Source organism: Oncorhynchus nerka, linkage group LG12 (genome assembly GCF_034236695.1).
Source record: "Oncorhynchus nerka isolate Pitt River linkage group LG12, Oner_Uvic_2.0, whole genome shotgun sequence".
Lineage (NCBI taxonomy): Eukaryota > Metazoa > Chordata > Actinopteri > Salmoniformes > Salmonidae > Oncorhynchus > Oncorhynchus nerka.
The window spans coordinates 51,398,940-51,422,676 of record NC_088407.1 but is presented as its reverse complement, the minus strand read 5'-3'; the positions used below and the strand labels follow the sequence as shown (position 1 = coordinate 51,422,676).

The window sequence follows — 23,737 nt, the reverse complement described above, 5'->3', positions numbered from 1 at the left end:
ACACACACACACACACACACACATACTTCCTCATCCAGACATACAGGTTGTGACACCGGCACCATTTAACACACAGCTTTCATATATCTATACATAGACAGGTGAGAGAGTGTGTGGAATGTCCTCTAGGTGTGTGTGTGTGTGTTCAAGTAGTGGCCTTGTTACCTGTCAGACACAGGAGCGACAGACAGAAACACAAAAACACACACACAATCGCACACACACACGTCCACACAATTTACGACCTCCATCTCTTTTCACCTGCTTTACAGCTTGACCACAGCCAACACTGTCTGCTACACAGCAGCATGACACTCATAAATCACACACGCACGCAGGCACACAGGCACACACAAACGTCTCTGTCTCTTTCTTTCTCTCTCCCACTCCGTCTCTCCCTTCCCTTCCCTTCCCTTCCCTTCCCTTCCCTTCCCTTCCCTTCCCTTCCCTTCCTCTCTCCCATATGAGCCAAAGGGGAAACCTACAGAGTGATGAAAACCGGGAATCAATAACATTCCTGGGAGGGAGCAAAATGAATTTCCAAAATAGAGTTATGGAGTGTCGTACCTCATAGGTGTGTGTGTGTGTGTGTGTGTGTGTGTGTGTGTGTGTGTGTGTGTGTGTGTGTGTGTGTGTGTGTGTGTGTGTGTGTGTGTGTGTGTGTGTGTGTGCGTGCGTGCGTGCGTGCGTGCGTGCGTGCGTGCGTGCGTGCGTGCGTGCGTGCGTGCGTGCGTGCGTGCGTGTATATTACATTCAAGTATATCTTTCCCCCAGCTAGCTCACCTCGCCATTAAATTAAACATTTACAGTGTCTGACGCAGCCTGATAGCTATGGAGAGTGTGTATACAATACAATGTCATGTTTATACAGGACGTAATGTATGTGGCACATAGTGCATATAGACCATCACTTAGTGCATTCTATGATATACATTATGAGTATGAGCACTTAACAGTTTGACAGTGAGATTGCCAGAAGTTTGCCCGTCAGTGTGTGAGGGAGGAGAGTCTAGAGAACACACAGGGAGGGAACAGCAACACAGCTGTTACAGACAGTGTCTGCCTCAAAGATACCAGAGATGACTTAACGTACAACACAGTTAAATAGACTACTACATATACATACTATTATATATTGTAGTACCTCTTTCTGTCGCTCTCTCGTTCTCTCTCTCTCTCTTTTTCTGTCTCTCTCTCTCTCTCTCACTCTCTATGTCTCTCTCTCTCTCTTTCTGTCTCTCTTTCTGTCTCTCTATTACATGTGCATATGTTGTAGTGCCTTGTTCCGACTCTCCTGCCCAAAAAAGGAGACTTGTGTGAACTTAAGAGCTGGCGCCCTTTGGCAATGCTCTGTGCGGACTACAAGATATTTGCCAAGGTCCTCGCTAGCAGACTGAAGTCCCATCTGGACTCTGAGTGGACCATGAGTATCTGTTTAATGTGATGTTTGGGTTTGGGGAAAGGTTTTTGACCAGTGTGAAGATGTTGTATGCTGGAGTGACATGTATAGGCAAGGTGGGAGGGGGGCTCAGTAGGCCAGTCTGGGTGAGGCGGGGCAGTAGACAAGGATGCCCTCTATCAGGGCAGTTATATACACTAGCCATTGAGTCTTTCTGGGGCGTCCTACACAGGAGACTGCAGAGAGTGTGCTGGACAGTCATGGATGTGTTGACAGGCATAGCAGTGTCAGTGTATGCAGATGACGTTTCTGTGATGGGCAGGATATGCAGGCACTAGAGACTAGTCTGAAGGTGTACAAAGGAGCTTTGTCAGCTAAGATGAACTGGGGCAAGAGCAAAGCTCTGTTATGTGGGGCATGGAGGGATAGGGCCCCTCCTCTGCCTCCAGGGGGTTTGCAGTGGAGTTGTGAAGGGCTTAACATTTCGGGGGTGTACCTGGGCTCAGAGAGGTGGGTCAGGAAGAACTGGGAGGGGGTTTCAAGACTGGCCAGGTGGAGGTGGCTCATGTCCCAAGTGTCATATATAGGGAGGGTGCTGATAATCAAAAACCTGGCAGCATCTTCCCTGTGGCATAAACTGGCTGTGCTCAACCCCCCCGCCGGTCTGCTCTCAGATCTGCAACGCAAGCTGGTGGATTTTTTCTGGTCGGGCCATCGGTGACTTTACTATGATTTAATGGGATGGTCTCTGCGTGCCATAGGGTGGAATTTGAGTTCTATAAAATTACAAAAAGTGTGGAGATGTTTCATTGGTGGGGCCGTCTGTACAGCTGGGGAAGATGGTTATTGTGATTTGTGGTGTTGTATCGTGTGGTAGAGGGCAAGGAGAGTATGCAGTATAGGGGATATTTGTTTTTTAATTAGAATGTATCATTAAAGAAAGACAAAAAGTCAAAGTCTCCCTCTCTGTCTCTCTCTCTTTCTATCCCACTCTCTCCATCAATGGCCCTGCCATCCAGGACCTCTATACCAGGTGGTGTCAGAGGATGGCCCTAAAAAAAGACTACGGCCACCTAAGTCATAAACTGTTCTCTCTGCTACCGCACGGCAAGCGGTACCGATGCACCAAGTCTGGAACCAACAGGAATTTCAAATTGGAACGCATAGGAATCTAAAGCGAAAGTACACTGCCAGCTGATAGAAAAGTTAACTAAAATTGACTTGATGCTGAACTTCCATTTTAATTTCATTTTAATTTATTTCCCAACCGTAGCCCCTCCCCTGTGTGAGTGGTGCAGGAAGCTCAGTGAGTGAATGGCAGCTGTCTGAGGAGCGAAGTAACATTATGTAGCTAAAAATGCCCAGATTTACAGTCGAGGAGCTGAGGAGTAAACACTTGATGTCCAGAATAACAGCCAGGGACAGTGCCAGAGAGTTTCCAGCTGAACTGTACGAGGATGGAGGAGTCTTTTCTGCAAAGACTGTCAGAATTCAATCTGCTACATACAGTGTCAAACTGCAGTGGAGCACCTGAGGTCACTCCGACACAGCAACAGGAAGGCTAGTTGACCAGCTAAGCATTCTGATGCTTTAGCTAGCTACACTACAGATATATTAACTAGCTAGTAGTTTTGCTCAAGCTAGCTAATATCTGTTCTTGTTCATTAAATGTTTGTCTGTATCTAGATAGGGGGTGTAACCCCAGCTCCATCCTGCCATTTAGGCTAGCTAGTAGCTAGTAGCTATCACATTACCAAAAGTGGCGTGGTGGAGCTATCAAAACAAGTGACGTGTTGGGAATGAATTATAAAAACAGCAGATGTTATTTTTTGCTAACTACTCTCATTGTTTTAAAATATCTGTGTGTGTATGAGACATACTTTCAGGTTTTTGAGCTGTGTGCGTGTGTGTGTGTGTGTGTGTGTGTGTGTGTGTGTGTGTGTGTGTGTGTGTGTGTGTGTGTGTGTGTGTGTGTGTGTGTGTGTGTGTGTGTGTGTGTGTGTGTGTGTGTGAGAGTCTGTGTGTGTGAGTCTGTGTGTGTGAGTCTGTGTGTGTGTGTCTGTGTGTGTGTGTGTGTGTGTGTGTGTGTGTGTGTGTGTGTGTGTGTGTGTGTGTGTGTGTGTGTGTGTGTGTGTGTGTGTGTGTGTGTGTGTGTGTGTGTGTGTGTGCGTGCGTGTGTATGTGTGTGTATTGGTTAAGGAGAGAGATTGCTTAGCTTCAAAGCTTGAGATCCACTGTAGGGCTGTTATTGAACTCAACCTTAGAATCCTTCATTTGCTTGTTTTAACACTGAATGTTATGAAATAATGTTAGTACTCTAGGGCCAAAAGAAGCTTTCTGCAGAATTTTGTACGTTTGCCCACTGACAAAGAAATGATCAGTCTATAATTTTAATGGTAGGTTTATTTGAACAGTGAGAGACAAAATGACAACAACAAAAATCCAGAAAAACGCATGTCAAAAATGTTATAAATTGACTTACATTTTAATGAGGGAAAAAAGTATTTGACCCCTCTGCAAAACATGACTTAGTACTTGGTGGCAAAACCCTTGTTCACAGAGGTCAGACATTTCATGTAGTTGGCCACCAGGTTTGCACACATCTCAGGAGGAATTTTGTCCCACTCCTCTTTGCAGATCTTCTTCAAGTCATTCAGGTTTCGAGGCTGATTTTTGGCAACTCGAACTTTCAGCTCCCTCCACAGATTTTCTATGGGATTAAGGTCTGGAGACTGGCTAGGCCACTCCAGGACCTTAATGTGCTTCTTCTTGAGCCACTCCTTTGTTGCCATTGTCATGCTGGAATACCCATCCATGACCCATTTCAATGCCCTGGCTGAGGGAAGGAGGTTCTCACCCAAGATTTGACAGTACATGGCCCCGTCCATCATCCCTTTGATGTGGTGAAGTTGTCCTGTCCCCTTAGCAGAAAAAACACCCCCAAAGCATAATGTTTCCACCTCCATGTTTGACGGTGGGGATGGTGTTCTTGGGTCATAGGCAGCATTCCTCCTCCTCCAAACACGGCGAGTTGAGTTGATGCCAAAGAGCTCCATTTTGGTCTCATCTGACCACAACACTTTCACCCAGTTGTCCTCTGAATCATTCAGATGTTCCTTGGCAAACTTCAGACGGGCATGTATATGTGCTTTCTTGAGCAGGGGGACCTTACGGGCTATGCAGGATTTCAGTCCTTCACGGCGTAATGTGTTACCAATTGTTTTCTTGGTGACTATGGTCCCAGCTGCCTTGAGATCATTGACAAGATCCTCCCGTGTAGTTATGGGCTGATTCCTCACCGTTCTCATGATCATTGCAACTCCACGAATACTTTTTCCCCTCGCTGTATATCATTTTTTCTCTCTGTTATCATTTAACTTCTTCGAGATAGGGGGCGCTCTTTTAATTTTTGGATAAAAAACGTTCCCGTTTTAAACAATATATTTTGCCACGAAAAGATGCTCGACTATGCATGTAATTGACAGCTTTGGAAAGAAAAAACTCTGACGTTTCCAAAACTGCACAGATATTATCTGTGAGTGCCCCAGAACTAATGCTACAGGCGAAACCAAGATGAAATTTCATACAGGAAATGGTCCAGATTTTGAATGCCCTGTGTTCCAATGTCTCCTTATATGGCTGTGAATGCGCCAGGAATGAGCCTGCACTTTCTGTCGTTTCCCCAAGGTGTCTGCAGCATTGTGACGTATTTGTAGGCATATCATTGGAAGATTGACCATAAGAGACTACATTTACCAGGTGTCCGCCCGGTGTCCTCTGTCGAAATTATTGCGTAATCTCCAGGTCCATGCGCGTTCCATTTTCTTCAGAGGAGAAACCAAACTGCCACTAATTATTTATCATCGATAGATATGTGAAAAACACCTTGAGGATTGATTCTAAACAACGTTTGCCATGTTTCTATCGATATTATGGAGTTAATTTGGAAAAAAGTTTGCGTTGTAATGACTTAATTCTCTGGTTTTTTCTTAACCAAACGTGATGAACAAAACGGAGCGATTTGTCCTACACAAATAATATTTTTGGAAAAACTGAACATTTGCTATCTAACTGAGTCTCCTCATTGAAAACATCTGAAGTTCTTCAAAGGTAAATGATTTTATTTGAAAGCTTTTCTTGTTTTTGTGAAAATGTTGCATGCTGAATGCTAGGCTTAATGCTATGCTAGGCTATCAATACTCTTACAAAAATGCTTGTTTAGCTATGGTTCAAAAGCATATTTTGAAAATCTGAGATGACAGTGTTGTTAACAAAAGGCTAAGCTTGAGAGCTAATATATTTATTTCATTTAATTTGCGATTTTCATGAATAGTTAACGTTGCGTTATGGTAATGAGCTTGAGACTATAAATAGGATCCCGGATACGGGATTGCTCGTCGCAACAGGTTAAGCTAGCTAGCTATATATCAATGGATTATCTAAATTGTGGCCAGAAATCCAGACTAGAAATAAAAAGAATATAAACTCCAGTAATATGGCTAGCTATTGAACTGTTTGGAGCGGTTCCCCGGATTTCTCTTTAGGATCAATGGAATGGTCAAAAGCCCTGCACAAACCTGCACAACTGTGGCATCGGGCCATCAAAAACTAATTCATCTTGCGAAGATGGGGGAGCGTGGTTCTCAGATGCAATCGTATCACGCAATTGTGTTATTTATAAAATGATCCTATTTCATTTTAATGCAGACTAGCTCAACATAAGGGAAACTTGACAAATTATCCAATGGATCATTTTTATTTGATCCATGGCAAAGCGACCAAGTATACGGTCGTCGCTAGTTAACACTGCCACAAAGTCATAAACCCTGTCTATATCAAAATGTTGTCTAATTCTTATTATCTATCCTAGTCACTTTATCCATACCTATATGCACCTATATCTGTTATTAAGAAATATAGATTATAATTATATATTTTTAAACCTTTTTCTCCCCAATTTCGTGACATCCAATTGCAATCTTGTCTCATCGCTGCAACTCCCCAACAGGCTCGGGAGAGGCGAAGGTCGAGTCATGCGTCCTGCTAAGCCTTGCTTCTTCACACCCGCCCGCTTAACCCGGAAGCCAGCTGCACCAATTTGTTGGAGGAAACATCTTTCAACTGACGACCGAAGTTAGCCTGCAGGCGCCTGGCCTGCCACAATGAGTCCCTAGAGCGCGATAAGCCAGGTGAAGCCCCACCGTCCAAACCCTTCCCTAATGACACTGGGCCAATTGTGCGCCGTCCTATGGGACTCCCGGTCACGGCCGGTTGTTACACAGGATCGAACCTCAGGCTGTAGTGACGCCGCAACACTGCGATGCGGTGCCTTAGACCAATGCGCCACTCTCAGCTTAAACCTAACCTTAACCACACTGCTAACCTTAGCCTAACCCTAACCTTAAATTAAGACCAAAAAGCAAATATTTGTTTTCATGAATTTGTACAATATAGACAATTTTGTCTGTTTTATCTAGTGGAAACCCAACTGTAAGCTACAGAGAAATGCTATTTGGCTCTCAGACAACTTGGAAATAGGAAGAACTTTGCAGCAAAAGGGAATATATCATTGCAGATAAAGTTCGGAATGGCAATTTCATGTGTACAACATCTAAAGACCTGCATCAGTATACTGAGAGCTTTGCCGTTTCTAAAAGGACATTTGGGGTGTTTGAGATTTTGTTCATGTTTTTTCAGGGGCCCCAAACTACACAACGAGGATGAGGAAGTGATTTGCTGTTTGGGGTAGGTTTCTCTAGAACATGTGAAATCACAAAAAAAGCTGCCTGGATCCTTCCGTAACATGCCATTAACATGAAAAATATATATTTGGTTATAAAAAAAGAAAGTGTCTCCTTTAAATCTGTCCTGAGCTGTCTGGATGAACGACATGATTCTGCAGCAGAGTGGGACAGGACGTTTGGGCTGAGGTTAGGATTAGGATAGAACACAAAGTATCTCCTAGTGAAATACAACCCTGAATCTGCAATCACATTTCAACTACTTGATTTGGAGCTAAATTTGTGGATTTGGAGGGTCATCTGATGTCTGCTCTGAAAATACCTTAGTAAACTGCATCAACACAGACAGAATAGTACATTGCTGTGGTAGTACTAGTATCTGGAGTAGGTGTATACATACAGTTGAAGTCGGAAGTTTACATACACTTAGGTTAAAACTTGTTTTTCAACCACTCCACAAATGTCTTGTTAACAAATGTTTACAGATAGATTATTTCACTTATAATTCACTGTATCACAATTCCAGTGGGTCAGAAGTTTACATACACTAAGTTGACTGTGCCTTCAAACAGCTTAGAAAATTCCAGAAAATGATGTCATGGCTTTAGAAGCTTCTGATAGGCTAATTGTCATAATTTGAGTCAATTGGAGGTTTACCTGTGGATGTATTTCAAGGTCAACCTTCAAACTCAGGGCATCTTTGCTTGACATCATGGGAAAATCAAAATAAATCATCCAAGACCTCTGAAAAAAATGGTATACCTCCACAAGTCTGGTTAATCCTTGGGAGCAAATTCCAAACGCCTGAAGGTACAATGTTCATCTGTACAAACAATAGTATGCAAGTATAAACACCATGGGACCACGAAGCCGTCATACCACTCAGGAAGAAGACGCGTTCTGTCTCCTAGAGATGACCGTACTTTGGTGCGAAAAGTGCAAATCAATCCCAGAACAAGAGCAAAGGACCTGTGAAGATGCTGGAGGAAGCCAAAGAACACCATCCTAACCGTGAAGCACGGGGGTGGCAGCATCATGTTGTGGGGGTGCTTTGCTGCAGGAGGGACTGGTGCACTTCACAAAATATACGGCATCATGAGGCAGGAAATTGATGTGGATATATTGAAGTAACATCTCAAGACATCAGTCAGGAAGTTCAAGCTTGGTTGCAAATGGTTGTTTCAAATGGACAATGACCCCAAGCATACTTCCAAAGTTGTGGCAAAATTGGCTTAAGGACAACAAAGTCAAGGTATTGGAGTGGCCATCACAAAGCCCTGACCTCAATCCTATAGAAAATTTGTGGGCAGAACTGAAAAAGCATGTGTGAGCAAGGAGGCCTACAAACCTGACTCAGTTACACCAGCTCTGTCAGGAGGAATGGGCCAACATTCACCCAACTTATTGTGAGAAGCTTGTGGAAGGCTACCCGAAATGTTTGACCCAAGTTAAACAATTTAAAGGCAATGCTACCAAAATGTAAACTTCTGACCCACTGGGAATGTGATGAAAGAAATAAAAGCTTAAATAAATCCTTCTCTCTACTATTATTCAGTGATTCTAACTGACCTAAAACAGGATTAAGGATTAAATGTCAGGAATTGTGAAATATTGAGTTTAAATGTATTTGGCTAAGGTGTATGTAAATGTCCGACTTCAACTGTAAGTATTGACCATTTAGCTTACTACCAATGTCCCGCCCACCGCTATTTTACTTCCTTCGACTAACTTTGAAAGGAAAATATCAATGTCACACAAATGTGAATAATTAAGTAATTCAGTAAAATGCAATTGTTGTCCATTGAATTGAGGTGCATCGTTGCAGAGATCTGCGAGTATCATGGAGAGCATTTTGATGAGGAAGTTGTCGACCAAGATATCTTAATAACTGTCAGACACTGAGTTATTTATGTTCTGACGTTAGTTATTCATGTATCGCCTTGAGTTATTGACGACTATACTAGGGTGTGTGTGTGTGGTGCGTGCGTGCGTGCGTAGTGTGTGTTTTATTGATTGTACTGTCATTCTCAATGTCTCTATTATTGATTATGTAACTTATGCATGTCTACTGAATATAGAGCTGGTTACAAGGCCTCACAAACACAGACACACACACAAACACACACACTTCTCGTTCCTCAAAGGGCTGAGGCACTCTGCAAACATGTGTCAGCGTGTCTGTTCGTCCATCTGTGTGTGTGTCCAGCTGTCTGTCTGTGCGTTTATACTGTATAAAGGTGTACCGCTTTTTTCTTACCTGGCGAAGAAGGACGCGGCAGCAGAGGTGGTGGTTGGTGCTGCCGTGGTAACCTGCATAGTGGGAGGGGCCTGCGAGGACGAGGGGCGATCAGCGTTGTAGCGGTTCAGAACTGCCTCCGTCACACCCTCTCGACACCCATCAGATATCATCTGGGAGATCTATACAAGCGCAGGCACGCGCGCACACACACACACACACACACACACACACACACACACACACACACACACACACACACACACACACACCCGTTATACAACAATAATAACACAAAAGAGAGAGGGAGGGACATGGACATGGGAGATGTGACTGGAAGTGCAACAGACGGACGTGTGAACAGAAGTCAGGAGGAAGTACACTTCTCAGTTGGGTTTTAGGAGAGAAAATAACATGTTTTCCTCCCACTGGTGGCACAGTGCCAGTCAGACCAGAGGGAGACCTGCCTGCCACCCTTCACCATCTGTCAACTCCATACCACAGAGCAGTAAGCACTGGCACACAACTCTGCCTCTCTCTCTCACACACTCTCTATGTCTCTCTCTCTCACACACTCTCTATGTCTCTCTCTATCTCTCTCACACTCTCTATGTCTCTCTCTCTCTCTCTCTTTCTCTCTCTCACACACTCTCTATGTCTCTCTCTCTCTCTCACTCTCTATGTCTCTCTCTCTCTCTCCCCCTCTCTATCTCTCTATTTATTTCTCTCACACACTCTCTCTATCTCTCTCTCACACTCTCTATGTCTCTCTCTGTCTCTTTCTCTCTGCCTCTTCCTCTTCTCGTTCGCTCTCACTCTATCCTCCCCCTCTCTCTCTCTCTAGCTCTATCCTCTCCCTCTCTCGACATCTCCTCCCTCCTTCTCCCTCTGAGCCAGATGTGATAGAGATCTGATTATTCCTCTTGATTGTGTTGATCAAATTGACCTTAACAATGTCCTTCACGCACGGATGCACGCACACACATGCACACGGATACGCACACACACCTTAACTGTGCCCTTCCATGCCCTTCTGCCGACCCAGATGGCCCAGTGAACGGCAATATTAAAAGTCCTGGATGTATTCTGATCTCTCTCAGACAGGAGCTTATTAACTGATCACCAGATAAGACTGGGAAACACAATACTCTCTCTCTCTCTCTCTCTCTCTCTCTCTCTCTCTCTCTCTCTCTCTCTCTCTCTCTCTCTCTCTCTCTTCTTCCCTCCCTTCGTCTCTTCGCTCTAATCCATCCTGCCTATTTCTCTTGTAGGGTAGAGTGTGTTCCCCTTTTATATAGAAGACACTGTGTCACCTGAAAAAGACTGTGTAACTAAGATGGCAGCTACACATTTCTATGTTGACAGACTGAATATCAGCTGCACTGTGGACCCCTATCTACTTGGCTTGTCACGCCCTGAACGTAGAGATATTTTTATTCTCCATGTTTGGTTGGTCAGGGTGTGACTCGGTGGGAAACTCTATGTTCTGTGTTTCTATGTTTTGGCCGGGTATGGTTCTCAATCAGGGACAGCCGTCTATCGTTGTCTCTGATTGGGAATCATACTTAGGCAGCCATTTTTTAGTTGTAGTTGTCTTTGTTAGTGGCCTGTATAGCCCTAGCAAGCTTCACGTTCGTTTTTGTTGTTTATTGTTTTGTTGGCGACATTAAAAAATAAAGGAAAATGTACGTTGACCACGCTGCACCTTGGTCCGGTCATTTCCAAGACGACGTTCGTGACAGAACTACCCACCACAAACGGACCAAGCAGCGTGGCCGGGAGGAGCAGACAGAGTGGAGATGGGAAGACATTCTGGAGGGAAAAGGATCCTGGACGTGGGAGGAGATCCTGGCTGGAAAGGATCACCTGCCGTGGGAGCAGGTGGAAGCAGCGAGGAGAGCGGAATCAGCGAGTCAAAGGGACCAGCGTTAAATAGGGTCAAGGCTGGCAAGGAAGACCGGGAGGCAACTCCCCCCCCCCAAAAAAATGGGGGAGGGGCACATGGGGAGGTTGGCGGAGCGAACTCCCCGTGCTCACGGCAAGGAGTGTGGTACTGGTCAGGCACAGTGTTATGCGGTAAAGCACACGGTGTCTCCAGTGCACGTGCACAGCCCGGTGCGCTACATTCCAGCTCCCCGCATTGGACGGGATAGAGTAAGCATCCAGCCAGGACGGATGGTGCCAGCTCAGCGCGCCTGGCCTCCATTGCGTCTCTTCGGCCCAGGATATCCTGCGCCGGCTATGCGCACTGTGTCTCCTGTGCGTCTGCGGGGTCTGGGTCCCGCACTGGAGCCGCCACCTTGGTAGATGCCCACCCACACCCTCCCTCATAGTGTCAGGTTTGGGGGGGGGGTACTGTCACGCCCTGACCGTAGAGATCTTTTTATTCTCTATATTTGGTTGGTCAGGGTGTGACTCGGGTGGGAAACTCTATGTTCTGTGTTTCTATGTTTTGGCTGGGTATGGTTCTCAATCAGGGACAGCTGTCTATCGTTGTCTCTGATTGGGAATCATACTTAGGCAGCCTTTTTTCCTTTTGTATTTTGTGGGTAGGTATCTTTGTTAGTGGCCTGTATAGCCCTAGCAAGCTTCACGTTCGTTTTTGTTGTTTATTGTTTTGTTGGCGACATTAAAAAATAAAGGAAAATGTACGCTCACAACGCTGCACCTTGGTCCGGTCATTTCCAAGACGACGTTCGTGACATGGCTAGCTGTGGCTATCCCTAGCTAGCTGCAACACCTCAAGCTACACACCAAGGACAGACCTCAATTACCTCCACACACACACACACACACACACACACACACACACACACACACACACACACACACACACACACACAGCAGGCAACTCAACGGCCACCCTGGGTGCCCTTGGCTCCCCCTCCATGCATTTTTATGTAATGTTTATGCTTGTCGCTGTGTGTGTGTGTGTGTGTGTGTGTGTGTGTGTGTGTTCATAGATTTGGCACGTACAGCCTTGAAATACAGATATGGATTATTAATTATGCTTCTTTATAACCTGCCAGCACTACCGTACAATGGTACGTAAATCACAAGAATAGTGTGTGTGTGTGTGTGTTTATAGTGAGAGGTAAATCAGTCTATTTCTCCCCACAGTGTGCATTTACTGCTTGATGCTCCAGGAGGACTAGTCTCAAATCAACCCCTCGCCCCTATCCCCATATCCCTGCCCCTGGACACCTGTTCTAAATCTGATTGATGGAACGAAGAAATTAAGGGCTTCATTCCAAGCTATACATACATTTTCAGAAATGTTGGTAAAATATGAGAACAGTAATATTTTACACACACATGAAGGTACCCATAAGCAATCCTTAACAACATAAAGTCTTCAAATATTACCTTCACTTTAACTTTTGATTGTCTTTGTCTTTAAGATTGTCTGTGTTAACAAATGTGTGTGTGTGTGTGTGTGTGTGTGTGTGAGAGAGAGAGAGAGAGAGAGAGAAGAAAGTGAATGGACAGGGAGGAGAAAAGCGTAAGGGTGATGACAAAACAGAGAGAGAAGGGGATGAGAAACAGAGCAGGGCCAAAGTAAACAATAATGAAAAACCGATTGAGACACAGGACACAGAGGAGTCATTGAGATGGAAGGGAGATGCGGACAACAGATGGGTGGGGCTTGAGAGAAAAACAGAAAGGGGAGAGAGAGAGAGAGAGAGAGACGGAGAGAGAGACAGAGAGAGGGGAGTTCATAATGGTTTGATCGTAAACATTGTGTTGTGTTGTGTTGTGTCATGTTTACAGGGTGTGTCCTTCTAACTAACTCAAGCCTAACACGCCCTGCCCACTTCTCACCACTCTGACAGTCAACACCACCTAACAGGCTCTGGGAGCTAACACAAGTCTTCAGCTCTCAGATAGGCTTACTCATCACACTCTGTTTCATGTGCCCCATACATAGTCACCCAGATCTGGAGAATAAAACTGCATTGAAAAGGATGTCCATTGTGTTGTGACTGTGTGTTTGTGGCATCCTGTGTACATCCTAACCACTGTCATGGAATGCAATACATCTGAGAGGTTCAAATGAAACCATATGACTGTAATAGTCCTCCTCAGCCTGTTTCCATATGCTGCTTCCTGAAAGAAGGTATTCATCCTACACAACACTACCAACCATGCTAGATGTATTCTACACTATAGGCTGCAGTTTGGAAAAGAAACTCCAGCACATTTTGGATTCTCCGCAATGTGTGAACAAACCTAAGCCCTGACAAAGGTCTATTGATAGAAACATTGGTTGGCCACCCATGTTCGATATCAACAGTGAGAAGCATAGAACATATTCATAAGACGAATGGATATAGTGATTCATATAGTGTTTCTGACTGTAGGTCTTAAGGTGCTTTACAAGGTATGGGGGGAAGACATCTGATTCACCACTAATATGTTGTCCCACTTGGATGGATGAAGCTCGGCAGCCATTTTGTGCCAGAAGGCTCACTTCATATCGCTGTATCAGCACTCTTTAAATGTCATCCCCTGATATAGGGAACAATTTCTTTACAGATCTCTCTCTCCTTCTCTTTCCTTCCTCTCCCTAGCTCCCTCTCTGTCTCTTTCCTTCCTCTCCCTCTGCTTAGCTCCCTCTCTGTCTCTTTCCTTCCTCTCCCTAGCTCCCTCTCTGTCTCTTTCCTTCCTCTCCCTAGCTCCCTCTCTGTCTCTTTTCTTCCTCTCCCTAGCTCCCTCTCTGTCTCTTTCCTTCCTCTTCCTTCCTCCCTAGCTCCCTCTCTGTCTCTTTTCTTCCTCTCCCTAGCTCCCTCTCTGTCTCTTTCCTTCCTCTCCCTAGCTCCCTCTCCGTCTAGACACACAAACACGCAAGCAAGCACATGCGTGCGTTCGTGTGAGTGTGGCTACTCCATCGGGTGCCAGCACTTGACCGCTAGCAGGACCCTTCCTGATTAGACAGCAGCAGTTAGACACTGCTAAAGCATGTTCTTCGTATCGTGGGGCTATGCTACAGTCTAAGCTATAATGGGTATAATGAGACAATGGGTGAATGATGTCTCTTTGACTGGGCGTTGTGCCCTCTCAGCACTCTCAAGGAAAATGAGAAAATAACAGCAAGAAAATTGACTCCTATATCTTCTCCTGCCTCTATTCCACGCCTGCACGGACACCCACGCATGTACACACACACACACACACACACACACACACACACACACACACACACACACACACACACACACACACACACACACACAGTGTATTTCCAGTAGCACCCTGGGCAGTGTGCCAGGCAGGCTTCAGAGAGGTGACCTTGAGACAGGGCTGAGGGGAATGGAGGAGAGAAAAGGAGGGATGGATGGAGAGTTGCTGAAATGAGTGAGGGAAGGGAGGGAGGGAATGAAGGATGCAATAGGGGTGTAAGGAATGAATGCGACAGGGGGAGGAAAAAGGGCTGTGTGTACGCAGTGTTGGAAAAAGTACTCAAACATTGTACTTGAGTCAAAATAAAGATACCTTAATAGAAAAGACTCAAGTAGAAGTGAAAAGTCACCCAGTAAAATACTACTTCATTAAAAGTCTAAAAGTATTTGGTTTAAATATACTTAAGTATCAAAAGTAAATGTAATTGCTACTGTATACTTACTAAAATAAAAAGTACAAATAATTTCAAATTCCTATTAAGCAAACCACAATTTTTATTATTTTTATTATTTTTATTATTTTTATTATTAGTGTGCCAGGGACACACTGCAACATAATTTACAAACGAAGCATTTGTGTTTTAGTAAGTCCGCCAGTATCATGACACAAGGCGAGACCCAGATGCAGACACAGGAGTTTAAGTTTTTTTAATTTTTTTATATTTATTATATATATATATTTTTGCCCTTTTTCGTGGTATCCAATTGTTTTTTAGCAGCTACTATCTTGTCTCATCGCTACAACTCCCGTACGGGCTCGGGAGAGACAAAGGTTGAAAGTCATGCGTCCTCCGATACACAACCCAACCAAGCCGCACTGCTTCTTAACACAGCGCCATCCAACCCGGAAGCCAGCCGCACCAATGTGTCGGAGGAAACACTGTGCACCTGGCAACCTTGGTTAGCGCGCACTGCGCCCGGCCCGCCACAGGAGTCGCTGGTGCGCGATGAGACAAGGATTTCCCTACCGGCCAAACCCTCCCTAACCCGGACGACGCTAGGCCAATTGTGCGTCACCCCACGGACCTCCTGGTCGAGGCCGGTTACGACAGACGACCAAACCCAGAGTCTCTGGTGGCACAGCTGGCGCTGCAGTACAGCGCCCTTAACCTCTTCAATCTATGGGTGCGCTATGTCATTATTGGATAAAAAGACGTGCCCGTTTTAAGCGCGATATTTTGTGACGAAAAAATGCTCGACTATGCATGGAATTGACAGCCTTGGAAAGACAAAACTCTGACGTCTCCAAAACTGCAAAGATATTATCTGTGCGTACCCCAGAACTAATGCAACAGGCGAAACCAAGATGAAGTTTCATACAGGAAATGCCCCAGATTCTGAAGGCGCTGTGTTCCAAAGTCTCCTTATATGGCTGTGAATGCGCCAGGAATGAGCCTGCGGTTTCTGTCTATTCCCCGAGGTGTCTGCAGCATTGTGACGTGTTTGTAGGCATATCATTGGAAGATTGACCATAAGAGACTACATTTACCTGGTGTCCCGCCCGGTGTCCTGTGTGCGTAATCTGTAGGTCCATGCGCGTTCCATTTCTTCAGAAGAGAAAATAAATTGCCACGATGGATTTTATCGTCGATAGATATGTGAAAAACACCTTGAGGATTGATTCTAAACATCGGTTTGCCATGTTTCTGTCGATATTATGGAGTTAATTTGGAAAAAAGTTCGCGTTTTAATGACTTAATATATATTTAAAAAATTCCCCTCCCCAAATGTGATGAACAAAACGGAGCGATTAGTCGACACAAATAATATTTTTTTGTAAAAACGGAACATTTGCTATCTAACAGAGTCTCCTCATTGAAAACATCTGAAGTTCTTCAAAGGTAAATTATTTTATTTGAATTCTTTTCTGGTTTTTGTGGAAAATGTTGCATGCTGAATGCTAGGCTTAATGCAATGCTAGGCTATCAATACTCTTACACAAATGCTTGTTTAGCTATGGTTCAAAAGCATATTTTGAAAATCTGAGATGACAGTGTTGTTAACAAAAGGCTAAGCTTGAGAGCAAATAGATTAATTTCATTTCATTTGCGATTTTCATGAATAGTTAACATTGTGTGAGCTTGCGGATAGATTTACACAATCCTGGATACAGGTTTTTTTTCGTAGCTAAACGTGACGCAGAAAACGGAGCGATTTGTCCTAAACAAATAATCTTTCAGGAAAAACTGAACATTTGCTATCTGAGAGTCTCCTCATTGAAAACATCCGAAGTTCTTCAAAGGTAAATGATTTTATTTGAATGCTTTTTCTGGTTTTTGTGGAAAATGTTGCCTGCTGAATGCTAACGCTAAATGCTACGCTAAATGCTACGTTAGCTATCAATACTGTTACACAAATGCTTGTTTTGCAATGGTTGAGAAGCATATTTTGAAAATCTGAGATGACAGTGTTGTTAACAAAAGGCTAAGCTTGAGAGTAAATAGATAAATTTCATTTCATTTGCGATTTTCATGAATAGTTAACGTTGCGTTATGGTAATGAGCTTGAGGCTGTAGTCACGATACCGGATCCGGGATGGCTCGACGCAAGAAGAACCACTGCGCCACCCGGGAGGCCCGAGTTTAAGATGTTTAATAATCCAAAAAGGAGTAAGAAAGAGAATGGTCGAGTCCAGGACGTACAGAGTGGCAGACAGGCTCGAGGTCAAGGCAGGCAGAATGGTCAGGCAGGCGGATACTGAGTCTAGAGACAGGCAAGGGTCAAAACCGGGAGGACTAGAAAAAGGAGAATATCAAAGGCAGGCGAACAAGAAAACCGCTGGTTGACTTACCAAGTCAATATACAAGACAAACTGGCCCAGAGACACAGGAAACACAGGGATAAATACACTGGCACAGAGAGACAGGAAACACAGGGATAAATACACTGGCACAGAGAGACAGGAAACACAGGGATAAATACACTGGCCCAGAGACACAGGAAACACAGGGATAAATACACTGGCACAGAGAGACAGGAAACACAGGGAGAAATACACTGGCACAGAGAGACAGGAAACACAGGGATAAATACACTGGGGAAAACAAGCGACACCCGGAGGGGGTGGAGACAATAACGAGGACAGGTGAAACAGATCAGGGTGTGACAACCAGATCAGAGGCAGTAGGGGTGACCAGGGTTGTTCTCTTGATAAGTGGGTGAATTTGACCATTTTCCTGTCCTGATAAGCATTCCAAATGTAATGTAAGTACTTTTAGGTGTCAGGGAAAATGTATGGAGTAAAAAGTACATTATTTTCTTTTGGAATGTAGTGAAGTAAAATTGTCAAAATTATAAATAGTAAAGTAAAGTACAGATAGCCCACAAAAAAATACTAAGTAGCACTTTAAAGAATTTTTAAGTACCTTACACCACTGGGTGTACAACAGGAGAGAGAGAGGGAGAAACGAGACAAGAGAAAGGGGGAACAGGGGGAGATGAGAGAAAGGGGGAACAAGGGAAGATGAGAGAGAGGGGGAACAAGGGGAGATGAGAGCGAGAGAGGGGGAGAACAGGGGAGATGAGAGCGAGAGAGAGGGGGAACAGGGGAGATGAGAGCGAAAGAGATATATAGGGAGATGAGGGATGGAGAGAAATGTAAGTGTGGGACTGAGATGGGGGGGTTGAGAGGAAGGAGATGAGGGGGAACAGGGGTGCGACAGGAGAGTTCCCTAGAGTCCTCATTACCAGGATATGAATTATATTACACAGAATCAGAACATAAAGCACTAACACTACACTACATATCTCTCTCCCTCTCCCTCACATGCCCTCTCTCCTTCCTCCTGTTTCTACAGTTGAAGTCGGAAGTTTACATACACTTAGGTTGGAGTCATTAAAACACATTTTTCAACCACTCCACACATTTCTTAGTTTTGGAAAGTCGGTTAGAATGTCTACTTTGTGGGTGACACAAGTAATTTTTCCAACAATTGTTTACAGACAGATTATTTCACTTATAATTCACTGTATCACAATTCCAGTGGGTCAGAAGTTTACAAACACTAAGTTGACTGTGCCTTTAAACAGCTTAGAAAATTCCAGAAAATTATGTCATGGCTTTAGAAGCTTTTGATAGGCCAATTTACATCATTTGAGGTGGAGGCGGAGGTGTGCCTGTGGATGGAGGTGTACCTATTGGAGGTGTACCTGTGGATGTATTTCAAGGCCTACCTTCAAACGCAGTGCCTCTTTGCTTGACATCATGGGAAAATCAAAAGAAATCAGCCAAGACCTCAGAAAGAAAATTGTAGACCTCCATAAGTCTGGTTCATCCTTGGGAGCAATTTCCAAACGCCTGAAGGTACCACGTTCATCTGTACAAACAATATTATGCAAGTAAAACACCATGGGACCACGCAGCCGTCATACTGCACAGAAAGTAGATGCGTTCTGTCTCCTAGAGGTGAATGTACTTTGGTGTGAAAAGTGCAAATCAATCCCAGAACAACAGCAAAGAACCTTGTAGAGATGCTGGAGGAAACAGGTACAAAAGTATCTATATCCACAGTAAAAGGAGTCCTATATCGACATAACCTGAAAGGCCGCTCAGCAAGGAAGAAGCCACTGCTCCAAAACCGAGATAAAAAAGCCAGACTACGGTTTGCAACTGCACATGGGGACAAAGATCATACAGTTTTTATAAATGTCCTCTGATCTGATTAATCAAAAATATAACTGTTTGGCCATAATGACCATCGTTATGTTTGGAGGATTAAAGGGGGAGGCTTGCAAGCCGAAGAGCACCGTCCCAAACGTGAAGCACGGGGGTGGCAGCATCATGTTGTGGGGGTGCTTTGCTGCAGGAGGGACTGGTGCACTTCACAAAATAGATGGCTTCATGAGGCAGGAAAATTATGTGGATATATTGAAGCAACATCTCAAGGCATCAGTCAGGAAGTTAAAGCTTGGTCGCAAATGGGTCTTCCAAATGGACAATGACCCAAAGCATACTTCCAAAGTTGGGGCAAAATGGCTTAAGGACAACAAAGTCAAGGTATTGGAGTGGCCATCACAAAGCCCTGGCCTCAATCCCATAGAAAATGTGTGGGCAGAACTGAAAAAGAATGTGCGAGCAAGCAAGGAGGCCTACAAACCTGACTCAGTTACACCAGCTCTGTCAGAAGGAGGCTACCCAACACGTTTGACCCAAGTTAAACCATTTAAAGGCAATGCTACTAAATACTAATTGAGTGCATGTAAACTTCTGACCCACAGGGAATGTGATGAAAGTAATCAAATCTGAAATAAATCATTCTCTCTACTATTATTCTGACATTTCACATTCTTAAAATAAAGTGGTGATCCTAACTCACCTAAGATTGGGACTTTTTACTAGGATTTTTACTTTTTTACAGGAATTGTGAAAAACTGAGTTTAAATGTATTTGGCTAAGGTGTATGTAAACTTCCAACTTCCACTATATCTCTCTTCCTAATCCGCCCCACCGCCCCCTCTCTTTCAATTACAATTTTTGTTAAGAGCCTCAAGGCTGTCCTTTCCCAGAAGCCTTTGTTCCAAGAGGTGTCCTCGCCTTCCTTCCAGTTACCACTCTAACCACTCTGGGGACAGCCTCCACTCACACACACATGCGCACACACATAGAAACACGCATGCACCCACCCACGCACACACACACACACACACACACACACACACACACACATGCACACATGCGCACATACACATGTGCCCACACACACACACAGACACACTTTGTCTGACCCCCATGGCTAATACACATCATCAGGGCCAATTATAGAATCTAATCCAGCGTACATGACTCAACACTCAGCACAGACTGCAACTGGATTTCAGAGGACAAGTGAGGACAGTGGACAGACATAACCTCAGTTCAACCTCACAGTTCCTCCTCTCTCTTTGGTCAACAAATAGAGGGAGACATTTTGAAAAACAAGGTCAATTCCTGTTGAAATGGGCCTCCAAAGCCTGACACAGAACATCAAAATTCCACATTTTCTTTTGTGCTAGCACTGTTTCCGGATACAAACGTTTTGGATGCTATTCCGGCTTTATTTTATCTCTTTTTTCCATTTCTTATCTGTCTCGTTCCATGAACAGAGTACATTTTTGGTCAAAGGGAACTATATGAATTTCACCAAATTTCTACATTATGTCCTAAAGAGCACATGTTCAACTTCAACTTGACTATAGTAAGGGCCAATAACGTGCCATTAAAGTAATACGGTGGACCGTAGCAGGGTTGAGGCAGGGGGAATGGTAACCTTTTCCCCAGGCTCGAAATGCTGGCGCGTAGAGCCTGGTAACACTGTGCTACAAAGTGGGAGAGGAAGTGAGACTGCTCCAACTTTATTAGATGGGACTTTGAAAAATGGCGAAAATTGCCCATTCAAAATACTATGTTTTATTATACTGACCATATTATTTTTGGAAAGCACAATTGATTCTGAGTTTGGGCCTTTAACGTTTATATGTGAAAACAATTTCTGAGACGTGTACTTTCAGATATTTCCGAAACCCACTTCCTTGTTTAGTACACTAGCGCTGTTCGCACTCTGAAGTTCACAATGTAGGGAGGAGGTTCTAAGGGTTGTGCTAGACGGTGATGGACTGAGAGATCAGCCAATTAAAACCAGCGGTTGTTTCAACTGCTCTTGCCATAGACTTCCAGTGAAGTCCCGTGCTGAATCTCTGTAAAACCAGACGGCTTTGACATAGAGAGAGCCTGCTGGTGGATGGGATGAATGGAAGCTTGTTGTGTGCAACAGGGAGGGGCAATTGGAATGATTGAATGCCAGCTTCTCGGTTGTTTTTCAATTGTTAAAAGAATTCTAGTCTATCTATCTATGGGTAACAGGGTTGAAAATATTATGCTCGAACGCACTCAATTTTTCACCACAAAACACCCGAAAATGGACAAAATGAATAGAACCCTCTCACCTGCTTTTACACTATGATTTGACTGTTCATAGTTTATTTTGAAATAATAATTTTAAGAGGAATCGTTTCACCATATTAAAACAAGAGTTCAGTTCACGTAACAGGGTTGACCTTGAAATGAGGGACAGACGTAAATGAATCACTAATCACATGAAATAAATAATCATCTTCAGATGTATAAAATGTTCCAAGTGGTCTATATTAAAGGGCACTTCATGGAATATAACAAGATTTTTTTTTTTAAATGCAAAATGCACTCTATTCGTGGAACGCCCCCATCTTCTTGCATTTCCCGAAAGTCTATCATCCCACACGCACGTTCGCACGCAATCCTAAGCATGCACAGACATAGCATACCTGGTAGGGGTAGAGTGTGACTCCTCCTCCGTTGGTGCGAGACATGTACTGGTGAGCCTGCAGTGCTGCTGTACTCAGCACTGCTCCGCTCCCAGCATTGTTCCCGTTACTACTGGGGCTGTTGGGCGGCTGGGCCGACGGGACACCGGTGGCCTTACTGGAGTGTGCCGGGAGCCGTTCCTCCTCTCCACCCCAAGGCCCACTCCTAGGGAACTGGGCTTGGAACCTTGGCGGGGTTGCCCTCCCTGGTGCACCGGGGATGGAGCCGGCGATGTGGACGCCGGGGCCGGCACAGAAGAGGCTGCATGGGTGGATGTTTGACCCACAGAAGTTGCACCTGGGCTGGGGTTGGACGCAGCATGGCTGAGGCTGGAGAAGGACGCAGTAGAGGACGTTGGAGGCATGGTAGGGTGGTGTGGGTTTGGACGGGGATGGGGGTAGGCTGCTGCGGCTGATGGGAGGTAGGCCCAGTCCCATGGGGCTGTGGGGCCCTGTGGAGGGCCACTGTGGCTGGGCAGGGTGGGGGGCGAGCTGGGGGACAGGTCCCATTGGTCCATGGTCAGCACCATGTGGACTGCTTCCTGTTTCAGCTGGGTCAGGTGGGTGGAACATACGTCACAGCGACTGTCACGCTCATTCCAGGCCCGCCCCGAGCTGTTGGGCACCTGAAGCTTATCGTGGAGGAGCAGGGAGAAGGACGGATCCTGCAGAAAGAGAAAGAAAGAGCTGGTTAGTTAAATGATTTCAGTCATTTCAGTAATTCATATGGATTGCTATCACTACATCTAGACACTGCACAGGACTGTAGAGCTCAAAGACGCTGTGGTTGATTCTGATGCAAGTGTAAGTAAAGCAAACAATGCAGAAGCTTATATGCACATACACAGACACACACACACACACATATTTGAGCACTTTGAAGCTCTCTGTTCAGAGGAATAAAACAGCCAACTGAACAAACAGAAACGTCTTTCTCCTGCCTGACTTTGTTTGCTTGTTTGGTTAAGCAGAAGAAGAAAGACAAAGGCAAAACTCATTAACCAAGTTGATCAGAGAAAGATAGAAACTAGAGACAGAGAGAAAGAAATGGAGAGAATGGGAAAAAGGAGAGATAGAGGGGGAGAGACAGATAGAAAGAGAGGGAGGGAGGGAGGGAGGTTTTCAGTGGCTGGCAGGCCTCACCAGTAGACTCCTAACCAAACGTACAGCCTGCAGACACACACAGACCTGACCACAGTAATAAATTAACTAAATTAACAAACAAAAACACACACATCATGCACGCACGCATGCACCCACACACACACACATACACCCACCCATTCTATTCTATTCCCTCAGCAATAAATGATATGCCTGATATAAATGAGCTGAGAACACTCCCTCTCTCTCCCTGCCTCTCTCTCCCTCCCTCTCTCTGCCTGACTCTCCCTCTCCATCTCTCTTTCCCCCCCCCCCGCTCACCCTCCCCCCTCTCAGTCCCTATCCCTCCCCTCTCTCTCCCCTCTCTCTCCCCGTCTATCTTTCTCTCCACCTCTCTCTCTCCCTATTCATAACATCAAACAGAATGATGACTGAGGGTGAAAAGGCATTCGTCCTCACTCGGACACTCTCCGACATATATAAAGCCTGCAGCCTGAGGCCAGCGAAATTCTCTAGTACACCGTCCACTATGACTCCAATATGTCTATCATTAGGGAAGGGTGTGTGTGTGTGCGCGCAACGGCGGGATTTGTGGGTTCGATTCCTATTGGAGCCACAAATGCATGACTAAGTCGCTTTGGACAAAAGCACACACACACACACACACACACACACACACACACACACACACACACACACACAGGGCTCTCTGTCTGATCTTTTTATTTATAGACCAAATCAACACCACTAAACAGGGCCA

General features: G+C 44.8%; 1 protein-coding gene across 1 annotated transcript in view; it reads right to left on the bottom strand.

Moving 5' to 3' along the window:
* Positions 1–23,737, bottom strand: part of LOC115138340 (kinesin-like protein KIF26B) — a 177,844-nt gene that overhangs the window by 97,619 nt on the left and 56,488 nt on the right. The window contains 3 exon segments of the mRNA XM_029675105.2: positions 9,398–9,558; positions 21,835–22,007; positions 22,010–22,538. Coding sequence (XP_029530965.2) covers positions 9,398–9,558; positions 21,835–22,007; positions 22,010–22,538 — 863 coding nt within the window.